The sequence below is a fragment of the Manis javanica genome, chromosome 16 (assembly GCF_040802235.1).
Source record: "Manis javanica isolate MJ-LG chromosome 16, MJ_LKY, whole genome shotgun sequence".
Classification (NCBI taxonomy): domain Eukaryota; kingdom Metazoa; phylum Chordata; class Mammalia; order Pholidota; family Manidae; genus Manis; species Manis javanica.
Genome location: NC_133171.1, coordinates 46,557,571 through 46,583,208, shown reverse-complemented (window position 1 = coordinate 46,583,208; position 25,638 = coordinate 46,557,571). Strand labels below are relative to the sequence as shown.

General features: G+C 45.1%; 1 protein-coding gene across 11 annotated transcripts in view; it reads right to left on the bottom strand.

Moving 5' to 3' along the window:
* The window catches only part of LOC108387514 (anthrax toxin receptor-like), a 66,320-nt gene extending 41,366 nt beyond the window's left edge, over positions 1-24,954 (bottom strand). For 5 of the 11 annotated variants that reach the window (XR_012126033.1, XR_012126025.1, XR_012126024.1 and 2 more), the window contains exons 1-4: positions 24,584-24,954; positions 18,009-18,099; positions 5,430-5,528; positions 4,076-4,879 (exon numbers count right to left, since the gene is read on the bottom strand). Coding sequence is in view for 1 of the 11 variants with exons in the window: in XM_073224129.1 (XP_073080230.1) it covers positions 4,076-4,275 (200 nt within the window). In the remaining 10 variants the exon portion in view is untranslated. The other 6 variants (XR_012126027.1, XR_012126029.1, XR_012126026.1 and 3 more) reach the window with 6 other exon arrangements.
* Between the last annotated feature and the right edge of the window lie 684 nt (positions 24,955-25,638).

The window sequence follows — 25,638 nt, the reverse complement described above, 5'->3', positions numbered from 1 at the left end:
AGGAAACCCTTGATTCCATAACACAAGAATGTGAGAGCTCATAGGCAACCACAGGGACCTATAGTCCCCAGCAAGGAAGCAGTAGGGAACAGGGCAGACACGTGGGCTTCTGGCACTCAGGGCTCCAGTCATGATTTAGTGCCCCACTCGTCAATGAGAATGGAGAGATGGGCATCAATACACAGCCCCACTATTAAACCTTGAGCCAAACGTCCTAGTGATATAACTATTCTGGGAGAATGGATGTATAGAGCAGAATCATATAAGGGAGCTGAGATGTAACTAAGCTAAATTCTCTTCTTCCACAGTAAGAAGTTAACAGAGAATATGTAACCTCAAGCAGCAAGAAACACCATAAAGTATAAATATATTTTAGTGTATGAACACATTATTAGATACATGGTCACAATGTCAAGATAATACAATCTGGAATGCCTGCAAATGGCTGTCTCTGAAGAATAGCATCAGAAGTGGGGTGGTATGGGGCAAGAGCCTCAAGGTTGTTGTTTTTTTTGTGTGTGTATGTATTTGTAATAGTGTTCTATCTTAAATTTATGTTCAAGCATTTCCTTGATAAATTTAAAAATGAAATTACAGACAAACTAGTGGCATGAAGTGTGAAAATGGCAGACTTGGAAGCTCTAAGCCTTCGATTCCACAAAGAAACACTGAACAAACAGAGGCTTAAATCTGATAGATGCTCCAACATGGGGGTACCTCACACAATAAGGCAAACACAAAACGCCAACTGTCGTATGATTCCATTTACATGAAGTGCCCAGGACAGGCAAATTCATAGATACAGAAAATAGGAGGTTGCCAGGAGTTGGGGAGGGGTGAATGTGGAGTTATTGTTTATACAAGTCTCAGAAGCCCCTGTCCCTGAGAAAGCACAGAAGCCATGGCTAGCTCCGTGAGGAACAGGTGTAAAGGGCCCTGAGAAGGAAAAAACAAAATACACGGAACAGCCCATCCAAAGGGGAGCACAGATCAACAGCCAGGCCTGCACAGCTCTACTCTTCCGTTCACCTGAACTCGCGAGGAAGCTGTGCAGGACACACACATGCTGAGTCCGAATGCTTCACTGAGGACGCCCCTTCAGCTGTCATCCTCTCTGAGAACCTCTCACTTTGCCTTTCCCGAGGTAGCCACATGCAGTGACGGATGGTCCTAACATCTGGTCCAACTTGGGAAAACCCTGAGTGCCAGCTGAGGCTGTCAGACCTGCATGGAAGCTCCACCTAATCCTACTCCTGCCCATTTTGTCACACAGGGGTTGGTGCCAAGGTGCTGGTTAATAAGCATCCTGCACAGGCTCCATGTCTGGAGTGGATGGAGTGGATGGATCTTGAAGCTCTGCTCTCCCCCCTAGGCCATCCCCTCTTCCTCCACCTTTGTCACACGTGTGGGTGCTCCCCTGGATTCTGCCTCTCCATTATCCTCTCACTGGGCACACCCACCTTGGGATCCTACTTGACTGCCCCAGCCTAGAATGAATGAACAGGACTACTCATCACATGGTGACGGCTCCCAGAGAACCTCAGGAGGGCTCCCAGCAGAGACATTAGGCTCACACATCCCCCACACCCAGAGGGCACATGGGAAGAAAGCTGAGTCAGGGAATCTGGGCTGGGTCAGCGGCCCCTGTGGGGCAGGGAGATCCCAGAAGGTGTGATTTTGGCTTAACTGGCAGTTCACTTTATACTTATATTCCGTGACTATATCTGATGTTGTGCTGAGCAAACTACAAACTACCTACAAGTTCCCCTTCACCTTCACTGCAACATGATGAGATGGGTATGAAGACTCCGACTGTACAGATGGGGACACTGAGGCACAGAGAAATGAAGCAACTGGCCCAAGGCTCCCTGACCAGTGAATGGAGTCTGCCTGACTGTAGGGCTGGGGCTGCCTCCCACTGCCTGTTCCCCAGCAAGGGCAGGGAGCAGCCCCAGGAGGAAGGATATTCTCTCTCTCCAAGCACTTGTCACCCAGTGGGCCCTGTCTGGGGGTGCGCAGCTCCCGGCCCTGGGGCTGAGGTTGCCGTGGTTTCAGGTCTTGCCTGGTGGCTGCAGCAACACTCTAGGCACAATCCCCACTGGTGGCAGGGCTGGGAAGTGGGTGTGTAAATGCTTTCTTGGGCACCCTCAGCTTCTCCTCCCATTTGCACAATCTGGCACGATTTAGTCCTGGCCAACCAGAACGGCAAGTGTCAAGGCGATGGCCATGGTGATGGGTAGGGAGCACAGTCTGGTGGCACAGCCTGTCCTGGAGCCTGAGTGGGGTACAAGGGACTTCAGTGGCTCTCTTCCTCTCCTTCCTTCTCCACTTTCAGGGCAAGGCCTGTACTCCGCACCCTGAGCTGCCGGGAGAGCCAGCTGTGGTCGGAGGGGCGAGGGCTGCCTGCCAGCATTTAAGAAGCCAAAGGAGGCAGTGGGAAGAAAGGGGCAGGAGTGGGGAGGTCCTGGCTCAAAAGCTGTTTCTCTAGTGCCTTTCTCACATGCCCATGTCACACTTCCTTGGGGGGGAGAGGGGAGTATCTTCCCACCGTCTAACGTTTGGAAGCAAATTAGCTCGGCTGACACTGAGTAAATCACTTGCACCTCAGCCTCAGTCCCGTCATCCCAAAATAATGAAAGATCCATTGCCTTAAGGTTTGGGAGGCCTACATGGGAGGGCACGTTGCCTGGCACATAATGCCCAATTATTATTACACATGCCCCTCCTGCACCCTGAGCCCTTCCCCATCCATCCCAGGGCCTAGATGTGCCTGAGCAGGCCCACCAGCAGAGAGCAGGGTGTGGGCAGGGGCACTAGAACAGGATGGCAGCTGAGAGGACCCTTCGGACTCACTGGCCCTCTCTGGGAAGACTGACCCAAGGAGGCTCTCAGTCCCCCAGGACCATTCAGACCCCAACCCAAGCCCAACGTGGGAACCACTAGCCCCCTGGGCTGTGCTGAGGATCAGTGAGGCCGGAGCTGCCCAGGGCAACTCAGAGTCCTTCCCCGAGACAGCGAGGAGGGACTTTTCCTCCTTGGCAGGGGAGGCTCCCAGCTCTGCGGGTTCAGCTGGGCTTGCATCCCCCTATCAGCAGTCTCCATGGAGATTAGGGGAGTCAGAGGCAGTTCCCCCTGGGATGGAATGAGGCAGCTCAGGGATCCTGGGTCCTACAGCCCCTCCAGCCTCTGGGCTGCTTCCTCCAGCCTCCAGGAGCTGCCCTCCTTTTCAGGAGACTGTACATCACATGCCTGCCCTGCTCTCCCTCCAGGGATGGTTTTAAAGACGACAGAAAGGCCAAGAGAGTCCTTGGACACCAGAGAGTCCTTTAAATATATTGACAGTCATACCACTGTCAACACTGAATAAGTAGCATTTATTCCCAGCCCACACAGGAGGTGAAAATGGAAGCAAGGTCATCTCCCCCAATGACTGAGACCCCCAAACCCCTTCCTTCTTTGAGGGCTTGCAGGGGCCTAACCCACAGCCTAGCTCCCCCGGGCTCTGGACAAACCAAAGTGTCCTGGAAGTGCACACACACACACTGCAGCTTGGGTCTTCAAGGTGTCCGAGAAAGAAGCTAAGCACTGGCAGCAAGAAAGCCAAGGGCTTTCTAAGTAGTGACACTGGGGATGCCCAAAAGCCACCTGGCCATCTCCCTGGGGCCCATTTACACAACAGTCATCGGTGTGAAAAACAAAACAAAACAAAACATGCCAACAGACAAAAACCAAAAGCCAAAGCCAGAGGGCGCTAACTGCTGAGAAGTTTGCTCCCAGTAATTTCCTCGCCAGCTGACTAAGGGGCCTGCAGGTCACAGATCTGGGCCATGTGGTCGGAGGGACTGAGTCATCTAAAAACCAGATGGGGCCTTTAATCCTTTTCAGGAGAAAAAGTCCCAGGGAACAAATGCCTGGGGCATTCTTTCTGCCCCAGGAACAGGGAGGCCACAGAGAGTCTGTTCCTTCAATGTGACCAAGACAGTCCCTGCTTCCCTCTCTCAGAGCCTGGGGCCCCGTACTGACCCCAGGGACAGCACTGTTCTATGGCACTGACTAGAGCAGGAGGGCCACTCACGAGTCCAAGACGAAGTACAGGTCGTCAGTGCTCCAGCAGGGTTCCCCATCTGCTGGGCTCTCCTGGAGCCTGGAGCTGGGGTGGTGACCTTGGTCCTGGGTGAGGTAGCGGTGGAGGGTGCTCCGGGTGGTCAGGAGCAGAGATGGCAGCAGCAGCAGCAGGAGGATGACAATCATGGGACCCAGCATCCTGGGGCCCATAAACTTCAGGCCACCTCAAGCCAACACCTCCTCTGCTTCCTCCCTTGCTCAGGGTCCTCGGCACTCCCAACCTCAGCTCTACTCACGCTCTGATCAATATACCTTGCACCTGCAAGCAGCCACCTGATACCTGCCCTGTGGGTCCAAGTAGCAAGTGGTTGGCTGTGGGGTGATGGCCCCACTACTTATGCACCTTCACCCCACCCTGCTGAGGTATGTCCATTATGATGGACAACAGGTTGCCATGGTGACCTTGTGAACTGCAGTTCTGCTCACTGTTCTCCCTGTGGGCAAACCCAGGCAGGAGTTTGAAGGGGGTAGTAAGATGAGGCCTCTATTTGTCCCTTATCCCAAGCCCTCCAGGGTCTTTACAATTTCAAGGAAACCCAGCCCTCTGGTAAACTGACAGAGGGCAGCTGAGGGGGCCTACATACGGACATCACTGAGTGTGAGCAGGTGGAGACAGAGTAAAGTTTATCTGTGGGGACACTGAAGTCACCCAAGGGATAGAAGGATCTAGAAGAAAGTAGTGAAAGCAGGCCAGTGTCCTTTGTGAATGAGGGACATTCCAGTTATCTGCTCTGTGTATTGAACCATCCCAGACCTAGGGACATAAAACAGAACAATTTCATATGCTCACAGGTTCTGTGGACTAGAAATTCAGAGATGTCTGAGCGGGCATGGGCTGACTTTCCTCCATGGAAACCCACTTGCCCTTTCATGTAAATTTTGGAATCATATCATAAACTCTCCACTCACCTAAACCTCTCTTAGTATTTTAGCAAAATAAAGTTAAATATGTAGATATATTTGGAGGGATTTGAATCTGCTATCTGGATTCTCCTACCAGTGAACATCAGGCACCAGGCCTACTTCCCTCCTTAGGGGCAAAACCAGCATGGATTTCTGATTTGAAATGCCAAGGTGCCCCCTAATGGGTGCAGGCAGGGCCACACAGAGGGGGACACAGCTCTGAGGGCACACCCTGCCCCAAACCCAGCATGGGCTGAAGTAAAGGCTACTCCCAGGTGCGTGGTGGTGCTGGGGATGGATTAATTCCTGGGTGTCACCAGCAGGTGTCCAGGCTGGGCTCACTGTGGGGAGGCAGCCTGATATGGGATGATTGTCACTGGAGGGAAGGAGGGCCTACTTACCTGGGGATTTCTTGATACCAAATCTGAATTGAGAAATAACTTCCTCTGTGTTGTCTACATTTTGAAAGCCTTTTCCGATAACCTTCAATTTCTTGTTAGCTGCAAGAGTATCATCAATATGTCTGTGTGAGGAAGCGCTGAGGTATTTTCCTCAGATCACAACAATGGCAGGCCGCCCCCAAAACAGAATCCCCATGAACTCTAGGGAGGAGGCAGCTGTAGCTGAACCAACATCTGGGCAAACCCCTTGGCCAAATCCTCTCCTTTTGGTCACTGAGAGCTCACTCTCAGGAGCCTGGGCTGGGCCTAGAGCACTCAGGGGCCCCTCTCCACTTCCCATGATCCAGGAAGTCCATCCATTGAAGGCACCCAGCCTAGTTCCCTCCAAAGGGGCAAACCCAGCCACGGGTTTCTGCTCTGAAATACCAAGGTGCCCCCTAACGGGCACAGGCAGGGACCAGGCAACCCTTACGTAATTGAGAGAGGAGCCAAGACATCCTGGTGAGTCAGCCCTGGGTCACGTCTGAGCTGCACATGCACACTTGGGGGTTTGGGGACTTTCTGCCACCTGGAGTCAATTCTCTATTGCCCCCCGCTCTTTCTGGGGGTCTATGGCAGAATGGAAACCAGAGAAGCCAGGCCCATTCTTACGGAAAGAGAATGTGGAGTTTCAATAGGGTATGTGCCTTCCCCCAAAACCTGGCAGTCAGAGGGTCAGGATCTGATCTCAGTGCCCAATCCAGGACCAGAGAGGATGCCACCTCTACTCTAGACCCAGCTGAATAGCTATCATGCAGCTCCTCTGGAACACCCTGGGCTCTGGTTTTCAACTCATGGGGCTGTGACTGCTAAGCCTGAAACCCTAGAGGGGACATAGCTGGCCTGAGCCTCATGGGGAAGTTTGGCAACAACCTCTACTCCCATGTCTGTGACACACAGGGAGTGTGGGAGCCCAGGGCAGGGCTGAGAGCCCAGAGCATGGCAGGAGCCAGCACACCTGGGAACGGTGCACAGTGCCCCTGTGCTCCATGTGTCGTCCCCGGCCTTGTGTCCCTGCTGCCCTTCAGGCCCTACTCTTGGCCACTTGTCCTCTTGCAGGAAGTACAGCTCTCAGGGGTCTGCTTCACTCTGGGAATTGTAGGCAAGTGGGGGCAGGATATGGTTTCAGGGTTTTGAGCAGAAGAGATGTTGAGTTAAAGGACTGTGCTCTGCCCAGACAGCTGCTCCTTTTACATTTCTACCTGCCCTCACCCTGTTCCTCCAACAGCAAAAACCCCAAGAAGAAAGTGAATCCAAGAGTGAGCACAGCCAGCTTGCAGGCAGCTGCACTTCTCCCGCTACACTCCTGCTGCTGCCCTCCACCTCTGACAGCGCAGAGGGACCTGCAGCCCCAGGATGGGAGGCAGATCCTTTCTGGAAGGGAGGGCATACTTTCTGGGAGAAAAGTTATACACCAGGCTGCCCGGGATCCAAGGACAGGGGATTGAAGGTGGGCAGCTCCCTGGGAAGATTTTTTAACAAATCTTTTATGTCCTCCACAGCACCTTACAGCTTGCATTCTCGAGCTGCCTCCTCTCATAGAAGGCCATTTCATTCTTCAGTAAATCCACAGTCCTTCACAGTTCATGTTCTTGTGCTGCTATTTCTCATGTCTCTTGCAGGAGCACATTCTTCTCAACTGTAGACATTTTTAATACTGTGAGAAACAGCCAAACCATGGTCCCTGTGGCCCAATGGCCATTCTGTTTCTCAAAGGACCTCCTTATTATGCTGTGGGCTCCACCTTCCTCAAGTCCTGGGACAGGGTCCAGTCCCCTAGGAGGCCAGCCACCTCAGACCACATGCCCACTGGGGACACTCAAATGTCTCCCCATTCATAGGGGTATCCCGCTGAAGTAACCCTCCCATGAGGGTAGCCTTTTCCCTTCTTTGGTCTACAGTGAATCCTGCTGGCTAAGCCAGTTGTCTTGACTGAGTGTTTCAGTCCCACACAAGCTCACTGTGGATTCAATGAGACCTAGAAATGACAATGGAACGTTTTTGGGGTAAAAGGGTTACGCCCAGCTTTACTCTCCTGGCAATAGGTTGAGCACTAGAATCGTATCTTCATCCAACCACCTGAAGGTCTATAATCCTCCTCCATCTCTGCCAACCCCCAGAGCACTGGGCAGAGCTCTTTAGATCGTGACTCAGTCAATATTAGCTTATTGCCTATGGATGTGGAAGCACTAGCCTAGCAGTAGGCCAATTGGATCATCAAGTAGTTTAGGGTCAGGGGAGGATCTTGGCCACAGGAGCTTCCATTTCCCCACACTGAGATAGCATTCCTGAGAGACACTGTGGAGAAGGTAAAGGATGTAGCAGAGGACATGCTCTGTGGAGCAAGATAGCTGCCGTCAGCTCCCGAAGTGGAGGAGGGTACACTGAAGGGGAATGAGGAGGTAGAGGTGGTGCTGGAGGCCCCAACGCTCCTCTGTTGAAAGCCTGCCCAGCTGTAAGTCAAGTAAATAAAGAGATAGCAACTGCAGGTTCCTCCAGGAGAGGTACAGCCCGCTCTCCAGGGCACAGTGCACTCTATGTTCCCCTAGACACAGGCAGAGCTGGTGGATTTGGGCTTCCAGTCTCAGCAGAAACCCTCAGAATCCATATCAGCCTGGCTCCTGTACCTTAGGGACATAGAGGTGGACAGTATCCTCTTGCTAATGCTTTCTTCTTCATAAACACAGCACAGGACAGTCAGGAACAGTTTTCCTTCACATGGGAAGGATGGCAGTGGGCTGTCATTGTCCTTCCATGAGAGCACCTCCACAGTCCCACTGTCTGTCATGGATTTGGAGCCCAGGATTTGCAGCACGGGAGAACCTGCCAGTGGTGCAGGTGTACCATTATATTGATGATATCATGCTTATTGTTTATTTTTTTTACCAGAAGTCCTGCATGCAACAAACATTGTGCAGCACCTAGACTGCTGCAACACGTAAAGGAGAAAGGATGGGCTGTGAACAGCACCCAAGTTTCAGGGACCTGGTTTGTCAGTCAAATTCTTGGGTGTTGTCTGGTCAGGTAAGACTTAAGTTATCCCAGAAGCAGTGATTATAGATAAAGTTCAGGCTTTTCATACCCCCACAACTGTCACACTACTGCAAGAATTTTTGGGTCTTTTAGGCTACTGGAGACTGTTTATCCTGTACTTGGCACAAATGATGAAGCCCTTATACCACGTGGTATGAAAGGGCATCAGGTGGGACTAGGATGAGACATGTGCATTTTCTTTCACCACTGCAAAATGGGCAGTCAAAGCCTTCTAGGCCTTGAGTGTGATAGACCTGTCAAGACCCTGTGAGATGGATGTCCATGTGACCAAAGACAGTTATGGCTGGGGTCCCTGGAAGTAGCTTGAATGGACTCACCAACTTATCGAATTCTGGTCAAAATTCCAAAGAAGAACAGACGTCATTTGCTGCTGGCATCCCCATGAGTTGACGAAGCAGATTAATTGGCCCAGGTATGTTGGCTAGAAGGAAAGCTTGACTCTGATGTGACCCAATGGTTACAAAAATGTTTATTGCATCCGGGGCAAAAGACAATGTGGGCTGTAGCCCTTCAGCAGGGCCTGGACTTTAACCTTTGAAGAAGTCATCAGAGCCCAGCAGGAGTGCACTGGATGCTCTAAAAGGGACTTAACACCAAGGGAAACAGAAGCAAAAATGAACAAATGGGACTACATCAAGCTAAAAAAATTCTGTACAGCAAAGGATACCATCAGCAGAACAAAAAGTCATCCTACAGTATGGGAGAATATATTTGTAAATGACCTATCTGACAAGGGTTAACATCCAAAATATATGAAGAACTCACACGCCTCATCAACCAAAAAGCAAATAACCCAATTAAAAAATGGGCAGAGGATCTGAACAGACACTTCTCCAAAGAAGAAATTCAGATATGGCCAACAGGCACATGAAAAGATGCTCCACATCACTAATTTTCAGGGAAATGTAAATTAAAACCACAATGAGGTATCACCTCACACCATTTAGGATGGCCACTATAGAAAAGACTAAGAACAAGAAATGCTGGCAAGGATGTGGAGAAAGGGGAACTCCTACACTGATGGTGGGAATGTAAGCTGGTTCGGCCATTGTGGAAAGCAGTAGGTGGAGGTTCCTCAAAAAACTAAAAATTGAAATACCATTTGACCCAGGAATCCCACTCCTAGGAATTTACCCAACGAAAACAAGTTCTAAGATTCAAAAAGAGATCTTTTTTTATCTCTTTGTAGGGCTTGATAATATGGGTGAATGGAGTAACCACACTGTTTTTCATGTGAAACCTTCATAACAGTGTATATATAAAATAAAAAAATAAAAGGGACTTACACCAAGTCCCACAGCAACCTGGGATGGTACCTAAGGGTCTGATACTCAAGTGGCAGGTAACAAATCCTACCATTTGCAACAACATGGATGGAGTTAGAGGGTATTATGCTCAGTGAAATAAGCCAGGCAGAGAAAGACAAGTATCAAATGATTTCACTCATCTTTGGAGTATAAGAACAAAGAAAAACCTGAAGGAACAAAACAGCAGCAGACTCACAGAACCCAAGAATGGACTAACAGTTACCAAAGGGAAAGGGACTGGGGAGGATGGGTGGGAAGGGAGGGAGAAAGGGGAATAAAGGGCATTACAATCAGCACACATAAAGTGGGGTGGCGGGGCTCAGGGAAGGCAGTATAGCACAGAGAAGATGAGCAGTGACTCTATAGCATCTTCCTATGCTGATGGACAGTGACTGTAATGGGGTATGTGGTGGGGACTTGATAATGGGGGGAATCTAGTAACCACAATGTTGTTCATGTAAGTGTATATTAATGATACCAAAAAACAAACAAACAAACAAACAAACAAATAAATAAATAAGAAGGAACAACCTAGCACTAGTACTCCTAAATCACATGACATCACCAATACTGATCCAGAAACATGGCCTGGGGTACACACACTATCGGTAACACTCGGCATGGATACCCTTCCTGTCACTTAAACTGCAGACACAGCCCATCAACTCACTGAACACAAGGGTCCTAAAATATCACCATCAGGAGTATTGGTGGCTATGCCCAGATGTGGGATGAGTTTATGTGGCTTACCCCAGGTTATGGACATTTGAGCTCCAGGTCACCCTTATGTTGGGTATTGAAAAGTTAAAAAATCACGCTAAACAAAACCAGCACAACTGTACCAAGAATCTGGGATGGATATCGCTGAACCTAGGCAGTCATTCTGCCACATTAAGCGATGGCAACTGGTTTGAGGCTGACTGATTGCACTGCCCAGATATATACTAGGTAGCCCCAAACGGGACCCATGGTTATGTGGCACAGATATTTGCCCGTGGCCTCCACCCAGGTGGTTCGGCTGCTGTACCCTGGGTTTTCCCTGGGCATAGGGGAGAATCAACCCCAGTGTAACCACAGCTGCCCAAGTCCCTCTCTTTTAAGCTAGATGAGCACAATCTATCTTTCACTGGTATGTATGATCATTTGGCCTCTTTGCCCCACACATTGGCCTGGAGGATGTTACAGCATATATAAAAGCTCTTATGAAATTTATTCAACAAGCCTTAAGGGAGGGCCAAGAAAGCCTGTCCTTATTGAACACTGATGTGTCCCTAAGAGATAAGCTGTCCTCCAAAATGGGATGGATTTGCATATTATTAGGGCTTCCCAAGGAGACACCTGTGCCATTATCCAAGCAGAATGTTATGTATTTATACCTGATGAGTCTACTTTATCATCTTTATTAAGGACATTTACTGAGGACACAGTTGAATGACCTAAGTGATCCAACACCCAGCCTAAGGGATTTAATAGATCAGTAGTTTGGATTATGGGGCTCCTGGTAGAAAAAATTGTAGTTGCTTTTGGGAGTCATTGTCCTAATCTGTTTTTTTCTTGCACACACCCGTGCTGTTGCTGCAGCATATGTCTCCAATGCAGCCAGACAGCTGTCAAAGGAGCCCCCTCTGTGCTGGTGAAACCCCTTGTTGACCACTCAGGGCACAATGCAAGGGGCAGGGGAGGGGAGGGAGCATATGAGATTATAAGAGCCAATCACAAGGGATGGAGGGTAGAAGGAAATCAAGAAGACATGACCACCAATTGACCTGTGACCCAGGCAACTGGAGGCTCCTCACCCCTGCCCTGTCCTTAAAATGTGGGTTCTGCCTGCCTTCTCTGCCCCTAGAAGCTGCCTGAGGCTATAACCTTGAGATAGTGATGTGGGTTTGATACCATCTAGACTGTATACATGACCGAACCCAGTTACAGCTTCTATGTAAACTTTAAGATTTGGTGGGTGGGTATGGAGATCTACTCATTTTGTGGCTGCCCAAGACAAGTCTCATCTGTAAATTCCTTTGCTTATTAACTTTGCTACCTATCATTCTGGAATGGCCTGCATCCTTTGTAGGTCTTTCCCTGCCCTCCAAGTATGGGACCATTTTCAGATTATACCTGAGAAGAAGATTCCAAAGAGCTTGTGAACCAGCATACTTTTATGTGGAATCAAAACAAAAAACAAAAAGTAGAATTCATAGATACAGAGAACAGGTTAGTGGTTACCAGAGACAAGGATGGAGGGAGTGGTGAAATGGGTGAAGGTGGGCAAAAGGTATAAATTTCCAGCTATTTATAAATAAGTCCTGGGGGGTAATGTACAGCATAGTGACTATAGTTAACAATATTGTATTATATATTTGAAAGTCACAAAGAAAGTAAATCTTAAAAATTCTCATCATCACAGAGGCGGAGCCAAGATGGCACTGTGAGTAGAGCAGCAGAAATCTCCTCCCAAAACCACATATATCTATGAAAATATAACAAAGACAACTCTTCCTAAAATAGAGACCAGAGGACACAGGACAACATCCAGACCACATCCACACCTGCGAGAACCCAGCGCCTCGTGAAGGGGGTAAGATACAAGCCCCGGCCTGGAGGGACCCAAGGCCCCTTACCCCAGCTCCCAGCGGGAGGAGAGGAGTCAGCAGGGAGGGAGAGGGAGCCCAGGACTGCTGAACACCCAGCCCCAGCCATCCAGACCAGAGTGCAGACACAGTGCATGCGTGGGCTCCTGGATACTAGGGAAACAGGGTGGCAAGACCGGTGAGCGGGTGCCTGAGGCCGACGCCAGAAAACAAAGAAATGGGAGCGGCCATTTTTTTTTTTTTTTTTTGCAAGTGCTTTTTGGAAGTCTTAAAGGGACAGGGACCCCAATACTAGGGAAACAGGGCAGCAAGACTGGTGAGCAGGTGCCTGAGACCAGCGCCTGAGGACAAAGAAAATCAAGCATTTTTTTTTCTTTTTTCTTTTTTAAATTATTTATTTAATTTTTTTTGTTGCTGTTTTTGTTTTGGTTTGGAGAGTGCTTTTTGGAAGTCTTAAAGGGGCAGGGCAGGACACTTAGTCCAGAGGCAGGGAATCTGGGGATCTCTGGGCACTCTAACCCCCTGGGCAGCAGGGAGCACGGAGGCCCCTTACGGAGAGAAATAGCCTCCCAGTCGCTCTGCCTCCAATGCAACTCCACCATTTTGGAGCAGCAGCCAGAGCCAGGCCACACGCACAGCAAAAGTGGAGATAAACTCCATAGCAGCCGGGCAGGAAGCAGAAGCCCTGTCTGTGCACAGCTGCCCAGCACAAGCCATTAGAGGTCGCTATTCTCCCAGGAGAGGAAGGCCACAAACCAACAAGAAGGAAAGCTCTTCCAGCCGTCACTCGTACCAGCTCTGCAAACTATCTCTATCACCATGAAAAGGCAAAACTACAGGCAGACAAAGATCACAGAGTCAACACCTGAGAAGGAGACAGACCTAACCAGTCTTCCTGAAAAAGAATTCAAAATAAAAATCATGAACATGCTGACGGAGATGCAGAGAAAAATGCAAGAGCAATGGGAAGAAGTCCGGAGGGAGATCACAGATGTCAGGAAGGAGATTACAGAAGTGAAACAAACCCTGGAAGGATTTATAAGCAGAATGGATAAGATGCAAGAGGCCATTGAAGGAATAGAAACCAGAGAACAGGAACGTATAGAAGCTGACATAGAGAGAGATAAAAGGATCTCCAGGAACAAAACAATACTAAGAGAACTATGTGACCAATCCAAAAGGAACAATATCCATATTATAGGGGTACCAGAAGAAGAACAGAGAGGAAAAGGGATAGAAAGTGTCTTTAAAGAAATAATTGCTGAAAACATCCCCAAACTGGGGGAGGAAATAATCGAACAGACCACGGAAATACACAGAACCCCCAACAGAAAGGATCCAAGGAGGACAACACCAAGACACATAATAACTAAAATGGCAAGGATCAAGGACAAGGAAAGAGTTTTAAAGGCAGCTAGAGAGAAAAAGGTCACCTATAAAGGAAAACCCATCAGGCTATCATCAGACTTCTCGACAGAAACCCTACAGGACAGAAGAGAATGGCATGATATATTTACTACAATGAAACAGAAGGGCCTTGAACCAAGTATACTGTATCCAGCATGACTATCATTTAAATATGATGGTGGGATTAAACACTTCCCAGACAAGCAAAAGCTGAGGGTATTTGCTTCCCACAAACCACCTCTACAGGGCATCTTACAGGGACTGCTCTAGGTGTGAGCACTCCTAAAAAGAGCACAGAACAAAACACACAACATATGAAGAATGGAGGAGGAGGAATAAGAAGGGAGAGAAGAAAAGAATCTCCAGACAGTGTATATATAACAGCTCAATAAGCGAGCTAAGTTAGGCAGTAAGATACCAAAGAGGCTAACCTTGAACCTTTGGTAACCACGAATTTAAAGCCTGCAGTGGTAATGAGTACATATCTCTCAATAGTTACCCTAAATGTAAATGGACTGAATGCACCAATCAAAAGACACAGAGTAATAGAATGGATAAAAAAGCAAGACCCATCTATATGCTGCTTATAAGAAACTCACCTCAAACCCAAAGACATGCACAGACTAAAAGTCAAGGGATGGAAAAACATATTTCAGGCAAACAACAGTGAGAAGAAAGCAGGGGTTGCAGTACTAATATCAGACAAAGTAGACTTCAAATCAAAGAAAGTAACAAGAGATAAAGAAGGACACTACATAATGATAAAGGGCTCAGTCCAACAAGAGGATATAACCATTATAAATATATATGCACCCAATACAGGAGCATCAACATATGTGAAACAAATACTAACAGAACTAAAGAGGGAAATAGACTGCAATGCATTCATTTTAGGAGAATTCAACACACCACTCACCCCAAAGGAGAGATCCACTGGGCAGAAAATAAGTAAGGACACAGAGGCACTGAACAACACAGTAGAACAGATGGACTTAATAGACACCTATAGAACTCTACATCCAAAAGTAACAGGATATACATTCTTCTCAAGTGCACATGGAACATTCTCCAGAAAAGACCACATACTAGCCCACAAAAAGAGCCTCAGTAAATTCGAAAACATTGAAATTCTACCAACCAATTTTTCAGACCACAAAGGTATAAAACTAGAAATAAATTCTACAAAGAAAACAAAAAGGCTCACAAACACATGGAGGCTTAACAACATGCTTCCAAATAATCAATGGATCAACGAACAAATCAAAATGAGATCAAGGAATATATAGAAACAAATGACAACAACAACACAAAGCCCCAACTTCTGTGGAACACAGCGAAAGCAGTCTTAAGAGGAAAGTATATAGCGATCCAGACACACTTGAAGAAGGAAGAACAATCCCAAATGAATAGTCTAACATCACAATTATCGAAACTGGAAAAAGAAGAACAAATGAGGCCTAAAGTCAGCAGAAGGAGGGACATAATAAAGATCAGAGAAGAAATAAACAAAATTGAGAAGAATAAAACAATAGCAAAAATCAACGAAACCAAGAGCTGGTTCTTTGAGAAAATAAACAAAATAGATAAGCCTCTAGCCAAACTTATTAAGAGAAAAAGAGAATCAACACAAATCAACAGAATCAGAAATGAGAATGGAAAAATCACGACAGACTCCACAGAAATACAAAGAATTATTAAAGACTACTATGAAAACCTATATGCCAACAAGCTGGAAAACCTAGAAGAAATGGACAACTTCCTAGAAAAGTACAACCTCCCAAGACTGACCAAGGAAGAAACACAAAAGTTAAACAAACCAATTACGAGCAAAGAAATTGAAGCGGTAATCAAAAAACTACCCAAGAACAAAACCCCTAGGCCGGACGGATTTACCTCAGAATTCTATCAGACACACAGAGAAGATATAATACCCATTCTCCTTAAAGTTTTCCAAAAAATAGAAGAGGAGGGAATACTCCCAAACTCATTCTATGAAGCCAACATCACCCTAATACCAAAACCAGGCAAAGACCCCACCAAAAAAGAAAATTACAGACCAATATCCCTGATGAATGTAGATGCAAAAATACTCAACAAAATATTAGCAAACAGAATTCAACAGCATATCAAAAGGATCATACACCATGACCAAGTGGGATTCATCCCAGGGATGCAAGGATGGTACAACATTCGAAAATCCATCAACATCATCCACCACATCAACAAAAAGAAAGACAAAAACCACATGATCATCTCCATAGATGCTGAAAAAGCATTTGACAAAATTCAACATCCATTCATGATAAAAACTCTCAGCAAAATGGGAATAGAGGGCAAGTACCTCAACATGATAAAGGCCATATATGATAAACCCACAGCCAACATTATACTGAACAGTGAGAAGCTGAAAGCTTTTCCTCTGAGATCGGGAACTAGACAGGGATGCCCGCTCTCCCCACTGTTATTTAACATAGTACTAGAGGTCCTAGCCATGGTAATCAGACAAAACAAAGAAATACAAGGAATCCAGATTGGTAAAGAAGAAGTTAAACTGTCACTATTTGCAGATGATATGATATTGTACATAAAAAACCCTAAAGACTCCGCTCCAAAACTACTAGAACTGATATCGGAATACAGCAAAGTTGCAGGATACAAAATTAACACACAGAAATCTGTAGCTTTCCTATACACTAACAATGAAACAATAGAAAGAGAAATCAGGAAAACAATTCCATTCACAATAGCATCAAAAAGAATAAAATACCTAGGAATAAACCTAACCAAAGAAGTGAAAGACCTATACCCTGAAAACTACAAGTCACTCTTAAGAGAAATTAAAGGGGACACTAACAAATGGAAACTCATCCCATGCTCTTGGCTAGGAAGAATTAATATCATTAAAGTGGCCATCCTACCCAATGCAATATACAGATTTGATGCAATCCCTATCAAATTACCAGCAACATTCTTCAATGAACTGGAACAAATAATTCAAAAATTTATATGGAAACACCAAAGACCCCGAATAGCCAAAGCAATCCTGAGAAAGAAGAATAAAGTAGGGGGGATCTCACTCCCCAACTTCAAGCTCTACTACAAAGCCATAGTAATCAAGACAATTTGGTACTGGCACAAGAACAGAGCCACAGACCAGTGGAACAGATTAGAGACTCCAGACATTAACCCTCACATATATGGTCAATTAATATATGATAAAGGAGCCATGGACATACAATGGCGAAATGACAGTCTCTTCAACAGATGGTGCTGGCAAAACTGGACAGCTACATGTAGGAGAATGAAACTGGACCATTGTCTAACCCCATACACAAAAGTAAATTCAAAATGGATCAAAGACCTGAATGTAAGTCATGAAACCATAAAACTCTTAGAAAAAAACATAGGCAAAAACCTCTTAGACATAAACATGAGTGACCTCTTCTTGAACATATCTCCCCGGGCAAGGAAAACAACAGCAAAAATGAACAAGTGGGACTATATTAAGCTGAAAAGCTTCTGTACAGCAAAAGACACCATCAATAGAACAAAAAGGAACCCTACAGTATGGGAGAATATATTTGTAAATGACAGATCCGATAAAGGCTTGACGTCCAAAATATATAAAGAGCTCACACGCCTCAACAAACAAAAAACAAATAATCCAATTAAAAAATGGGCAGAGGAACTGAACAGACAGTTCTCCAAAAAAGAAATACAGATGGCCAACAGACACATGAAAAGATGCTCCACATCGCTAATTATCAGAGAAATGCAAATTAAAACTACAATGAGATATCACCTCACACCAGTAAGGATGGCTGCCATCCAAAAGACAAACAACAAATGTTGGCGAGGCTGTGGAGAAAGGGGAACCCTCCTACACTGCTGGTGGGAATGTAAATTAGTTCAACCACTGTGGAAAGCAGTACGGAGGTTCATCAAAATGCTCAAAACAGACCTACCATTTGACCCAGGAATTCCACTCCTAGGAATTTACCCTAAGAACGCAGCAATCAAGTCTGAGAAAGACAGATGCACCCCTATGTTTATCGCAGCACTATTTACAATAGCCAAGAATTGGAAGCAACCTAAATGTCCATTGGTACATGAATGGATAAAGAAGATGTGGTAAATATACACAATGGAATACTACTCAGCCATAAGAAGAGGGCAAATCCTACCATTTGCAGCAGCATGGATGGAGCTGGAGGGTGTTGTGCTCGGTGGGGTGAGCCAGGCGGAGAGGGAGAAGTGCCAAATGATTTCACTCATCTGTGGAGTATAAGAACAAAGGAAAAACTGAAGGAACAAAACAGCAGCAGAATTACAGAACCCAAAAATGGACTAACAGGTTCCAAAGGGAAAGGGACTTGGGAGGATGGGTGGGTAGGGAGGGATAAGGGGGGGGAGAAGAAAGGGGGTATTAAGATTAGCATGCATGGGGGGGAGGGAGAAAGGGGAGGGCTGTGCGGCATGGAGAGGACAAGTAGTGATTCTGCAACATTTTGCTATGCTGATGGACAGTGACTGTAAAGTGGTTTATAGGGGGGACCTGGTATAGGGGAGAGCCTAGTAAACATAATAATCTTCATGGTAGTGTAGATTAAAGATAACAAAAAATTCTCATCATCAAAAAAAATTGTAACTATGTGTGGTCACAGATGTTAATTAACTTATTAAAGTGATTTATATATAGAGAAAAAGAGAGATACTATATAGTAAATTATATTATGTGTACAGTAAAAAAATGTGCATGTATATATTTCTACATACTATATACATATATATATATCATCATTATGTTATACATCTAAAACTAATACAATGCTATATGTCAGCTATATCTCAATAAAAGTCTCCTAACAAATAAAAGTTCTAGATCTGACTGCTTCACTGGTAAATGCTACCCAACATTTAAATAAAAGCTAATACTAAACCCTCTCAAATTTTTCCAAAAAAAAGTAAAGAAGAAGCAACTCTTCCTAACTCATTCTCTGAGGCCAGCACAACATTAATACCAAAGCTAGACAAAAACACTACAAAAAAACTACACACCAATATCTCTTATGAACACTGATGCAAAAGCCTCAAAAAATACTAGTATACAGAATTCAACAGTATATTTAAGGGTTATATACCATGAACAAGTGGGATTTATTCAGGAATGCAAGTATGGCTGAACATATGGAAATCGATCAATGTAATATGGCACATCAACAAAATGAAGGAAAATAAACACACGACCATCTCAATCAATGTAGGAAAAAGTGTCAGTCCCTCCCTGCTTCTGACCTGCAGGTAAGAGAGGAGACACGATGACCGAAGATCTGAAAGGACCAGCCAGGGGACTCGAGACTTAACAGCGCAAGAGTGGTGCTGAGAGGGCACCCTTCGTATTTACTGAGCAAATAAATGTTAACAACAATAGAATTCTGTGTGGGGGACTTAATACACAATCATTAACTAACTCCAAACTTAATCCTCCGCAGTCTCCAGTCTCTTGCGGTGTGATGTCTTACATGGTATTGAAACAATAGCAAGGGCAATTAGGTTACAGAAACTATTTTGGTCTTGTTTGTTCTGTTCTTGATCACATATCAGGAATTACAGGAAAAATAATCAAGTCATATATGATTATACATTTGATTTCTATACTTGATTTCTATATTAATTCTACATCTCCCCCTTATTTTTTAATAAAATGTTTAAGTAGTAGGTAGACATAATAAAGATGACAGTTTCTAATAGAAAGTTTTTTAACAGTTTACCTTTTCACAAAAGATCATCTATCTTTTAAATCTTGTGATGTAAAATAAAGATGGTAAGTAGAGTTTAGTGCAGTAGGAAGGCAAGTGTTGGTGGTCAGGTGCCTACAGACTAGGTACTGATCCTAGTTAGACAAGGGCAACAAAACAGCCATGGGTGCAGAAGATTTCTCTCAAAAAGGAGGGGGGTGAGGTTCTAAGCCTCACCTCTGTTGACCCCCAATTTCTCACCTGATGGCCCCTCTGCGACTGTGCCTGTCTTAGGTTGTCCCTCCCTTGAGGAATCTTACCCGTCTCTGGCTAACCAGCCATCTTCCGGGGCCATACAGGGAGATGTAAAGTTGGTGAGAGAAGCAATATTCTTTAAAAAAGTTAGCTTTTTACTTCTTTCTAGATTTATGCCCCATGGGTCCTATGCCCAGCACTTGTCTTGAGGTATCCTGACCAGCTGGAAGGATTATGATACATGATAATTTTAAATATGAGGCATGAATTCTAGTAAAGGGCTGTATTTAGGAAGGAAAAAGAAAAGCTATAGAAGCAGCAAAGGAAGAAAATTTGAGATTATTTCTTTGACATAACTTCTGGTAGAGTAACATAAGCATGTATAGGTTTTCACAAATTACTAACTAAATTATGTACACACATTAACAGAACAGGAATACAGATATATAACAAATGCAGACCTACAATTACCGGCCATATCCAATGAAACCAAGAAAACCAGTTAGGTAACCCAGGCATCTGTGAAAACTTATTAATAATATGATGAATATTGTCTAATTGATTTTGAATAGTTTGAGAAAAATCAGACAAATTAAAACAACACATTCCTGGAAACTGTTCACATAACATATGTTCTTTTAACAGCACGATTCTGAAGCAACTTGCACTTCTCCTGGCTCTTGATTGAGTTCGGACAATATAGAAGCAGTCAAATTTGTTATCTTACTATATGCACAACCAGCTTAGATGTCTCTTTTTGCATTCCACCGACTAGTCCAGGAACTGGCAGGATGAATGCCGCTGCAACTGCAACAGAGGTGGGACCTAAAAGTTTCAAGTTGTCGTCACAATCAGACGGCAGAGCTTGGAGAAATCTTTTATGACTATTTCCGGGATAATCCATTAGAGTAGGAAGGATGCATCCCATGCCACATATAATTTGATAATGTGAAGATAGGGCTTAGGGTGTGGACTTGTACCACCTGCCCGACCCCTAAAGTGGGCTGGGTTGTGTCTGTTTGCTAGGGTTGTTTACAGTGAAGTCATGGATTATGCTGAGCTACCCTTCTTTATTTGCGGAACACTCAAACATTCCAGGCCAAGTTTCTCCTGGCCTTTTGAGCTTTAACTGATCTCACTGAAGAATGACTCTAGAGCTTAATGTTTAACACAGGGTTTTGGTAGGGGGTTTCCTTGCATGTAGTTATTACAATTGCTCTGACTGCAAATATCCTGCCTTGCCTTTTCCGGAGGCCCTCACCTTATTCTGTCTAAGCTCACGATCCCTCTCTCATTCCCCCCTCTACAGATAGCGACCCTAGCTGCTGCTAGGGAAAAGAGGCCATGACTGCTCTGGTTGCTTCATGCTGAGAGGGGGCGCAGTAAGGGGTGCAGTTAGGTGTCCATAAATGGTCAGTTGAGAGGGCCTCGGAAGACTGGCGTTTCTATTCCGGGTTCCATTTCTATTACTATTTGCAGTTTTATGGCTTCTAGGCAAGATAGAACAAATTGTGTTATTAGGTTAAGTAGCAACATCAGGAGTTGGATTTTCTTTTTTGGAGCAACTTGACAAGATTAAGAATGCATGGCTGAATATGAGAACTAGAAATAGTAAAACTTTAATTGAAATGATGGGAGAAAACTAAAACATCTGGAGAATCACAGCTAGATATTTTGGGGAAACTAGAATTCCGGATCTAGTCTACGTCTCAATGACTAGTATTAGGATTTAGTACAGATAAGACTGCATTATTGAAACAATACTTTTCTCTAAAATCACCCTCATTTTTATTAGAAGTAACTAGATTAAGAAAATAATTAACACTTCGCTTGACTATTTGCGTAAGTGCAGCAAGAAGACCACTTGATTACACAGGATCCTTTAAATGTGCTTTGAAGGAACTTTTTATAAGGAATTTCAGATTGGACATTTAAAGGCCTCTCGCGGTCAGAAAGCCAAGCCAGACTTGCCTTCAGGTTTTGCCTTCAGTACCTGTAGATTTGGGTGAGTTCTTCTCTTCCCGAGGTCCCCAAGACATCTTGAGGTTTTTTGAACTTGCCAGGAAGTGACCTTCCTTACTCACCTGGTAAGGCTGCTGGGAACCCTGTAAGCAAGGTACCAGGCCAGTTCTTCGAAGGGGCTTTGTTGGCTCTATAAAGTCAACCTTAGTTCCTTAAAGCTGTTCATATCTGAGTTTATGCACGTGTCTCTCAGGTATGTCATTCCAGTCAAAGCCTTGGTAATATAACCTGTGTTTTTAATTGGCCCTCTTACAAGGAAAGCAGATTCTTAATGAACTTATGCAAATAAACATACTGCCATGAAATATGAAAACAGTCACTGAGAGTTTTTAAATTCTGGAGGGATTAGGTAGAAAGATAAATGTTCCAATTCTGCCTATAAAGATGTCATTTACTAAATTGTTGTCAGTTTAAGAGAAAAAGCTTAAAACACCATATCAGCAACATTTGAAACAAAAAGTCACAAGATCATTTTCCTTAGTTTATTTAATCCTATGTAACCAATACCTTTCTGAAATCTAGTTTGTTACTAGTTTAGGAGTAATAAAACAGTTACTATAAATGACAAAAGACCTACAAATGACAATGGTGAAAGAGCTGATGAGAGCTTACTATAAGACAGTTGACATAAGAAAATTTGGATATTTCTGTAACACAAAACATTCAGTAACAAAGTTTAGCATCATTCCTTTTGACAGTGCTTTCCAGGTAAATATATATCAGATATATAAGACAAATTTGCCAAATATTTTCCACGATGAGGAGAAAAAATTCCTCTGATGTGTTCCAGGGCCCCGCTAGAAAGTATCAGAATTAACTAGAGGTAAAAGCACCTTTTTGAATTTGATTTTGGGAAGTTGTCAGAAGAAAGTTTCTTTGGCACTTGCTTAAATAAGATTATAGGTTGCCATGAAGCAAGACTTATCCATTTAACTAGAATGACAACAAAATACTTCAAAGGCAGATACAGAAGGTTACACAGCTGTTAGCAAAGTCTAGCTTTTAGTCCTTTTAATATTAAGATTTCATTTTCTTAAATACTCGGACAATTCATTGAGACTTAAAGCATGAGAAACAGCTTTGATAAAATAATTAGAAAATTTTCTGCAATTTTTCAACATTAAGACCAGACTAACAGTTTGAGAAAACTTGTTCTTTTCACTGAAAACAAAATTCTAATTTGCTGTTAATGTTGAAACTGTTTATCTGTTTTAATATTAACAGGTTAACTGTTAGTCTGCTCTTAAACTGTTAGTCTGCTCTTAATGTTGAAAAATCAAAAAGGTTTTCTAATTCTTCCACAAAGTTTCTACAGTTTTTTTTTACATTTAGAGTGCTTTCTCTTTAAATAAACAGCTGTCCTCTAGAACAATTACTTTCTTTTACCCTCAACAAAACTAATTTCCATTCCTTATACTTTCTCTTATTAAAACACACATCTTCATTTTTTTCCTCAAGAGGCAGCATGAGTAGAGCGGCGGAAATCTCCTCCCGAAACCATATATATTTTGAAAATACAGCAAATACAACAGTGGGAGAATGACAGCCTCTTCAACAGCTGGTGTTGGCTAAACTGGACAGCTACATGTAAGAGAATGAAACTGGATCACTGTCTAACCCCACACACACAAGTACACTTGAAATGGATCAAAGACCTGAATGTAAGTCATGAAACTATAATACTCTTAGAAAAAAACATAGACAAAAATCTCTTGGACATAAACATGAGCAACTTCTTCATGAACATATCTCCCTGGGCAAGGGAAACAAAAGCAAAAATGAACAAGTGGGACTATATCAAGCAGAAAAGCTTCTTCTGTACAGCAAAGGACACCATCAATATAACAAAAAGGTATCCTACAGTATGCGAGAATATATTCATAAATGACAGATCTGATAAGGGATTGACATCCAAATTATATACAGAGCTCATGCACCACAACAAACAAAAATGAAATAATCCAGTTAAAAATTGGGCAGAGTATCTGAACAGACACTTCTCCAAAGAAGAAATTCGGATGGTCAGCAAGCACATGAAAAGATGCTCCACGTCGCTAATTATCAGGGAAATTCAAATTAAAACCACAATGAGGTATCACCTCATGCCAGTTAGGATGGTCAACATCCAAAAGACTAGCAACAACAAATGCTGGCGAGGATGCGAAGAAAAGGGAACCCTCCTACACTGCTGGTGGGGATGTCAACTAGTTCAACCATTGCAGAAAGCAGTATGGAGGTTCCTCAAAAAACTAAAAACAGAAATACCATTTGACCCGGGAATTCCACTCCTAGGAATTTGCCCAAAGCAAACAACTTCTCGGATTCAAAAAGACATGTGCACCCCTATGTTTACTGCAGCACTATTTACAAGAGCTGAGATACGGAAGCAACCCAAGTTTCCTTCAGTAGATGAATGAATAAAGAAGAGGTGGTACATATACAGAATGTAATACTATCCAGCCATAAGAAACAAATCCTATCATTTGCAACAACATGCATGGAGCTGGAGGGTATGATGCTCAGTGAAATAAGCCAGGCAGAGACAGACAAGTACCGAATGTTTTCCCTCATTTGTGAAGTATAACAACAAAGAAAAAAATGAACAAAACAGCAGCAGGCTCAAAGAACCCCCCGCCTGGCGGCCACGTCCCAGTAAACCACCGGCCCGCACCTCAGGGGACTCCTGCGCACCACCGGCCCGCACCTCAGGGGACCCCCGTGCCCGCGCCCGCGCCCCGTCCTACCTTGAAGCAGCGCCTGGAGCAGGTGCAGCGGGAGCATCCGGAGTGTCCACAACCGCCCGCCGCTCAGCCCCGCGTCCTGGCCGGGGCTCTCGGGAGCCGCGCGGGCTTCGCGGTGCAGCCGCCGCGCCGCCACCGCTCGGGGCCGGGCAGGGACCCCCGCGGGCCACACTGAGGGGCCGCCGCCGCCTGCCCCCGCCCTGGCGCCCTCACGCGCTCGCGGAGCGCCCCGTTAACGGGCGGTGGCGGGCCTCGAGGGGCGCGGCGGAGGCGGTGAAGGTGTCAGCACGGAAATGCCCGTCAGACCGCCTTCAGCGGCCCCGCGGCTCCTGAGGAGCCCGGCTGGAGCTGAGGGGACGCCGCTTCCGGCGTCCTCCCCGCCCACCTGGAACAGAGGAGAAAGTGCGGCCCCACAGGCGCCCGCCGCGGCCACTGATTGGCCCCGCGTCCCGCCCCCACCCCTCGCCTGTTTTCTAACTCGCCGACCTGCCCGCTTGGAACTTCGCACAGACCAGCGAGCCCGGGGCAGCATCCCACAGCGCCTCGCCCCCTAGGGACGTGCAGCAGGCCCTGCAGGTACTGCTGCCCTTGAACCTTCGGTAACCACAAATCCAAAGCCTGCAATGGCAGTAAGTCCATATCTATCGATAATCACCCTAAATGTAAATGGACTGAATGCACCAATTAAAAGACACACAGTTACAGAGTGGATAAAAAAGCAAGACCCATCTATATGCTGCCTACAAGAGCCTCACTTCAAACCCAAAGACATACACAGACTAAAAGTGAAGGGATGGAAAAAGATATTTCATGCAAACAATAGTGAGAAAAAATCAGGTATTGCAGTACCTGTATCAGACAAAGTAGACTTCAAAACAAAGAAAGTAACAAGAGATGAAGGACATGACATAATGATAAAGGGGTCAGTCCAACAAGAGGATATAACCATTATAAATATCTATGCACCCAACACAGGAGTACCTACATATGTGAAACAAATACTAACAGAATTAAAGGGGGAAATAGAATGCAATGCATTCATTTTAGTAGACTTCAAC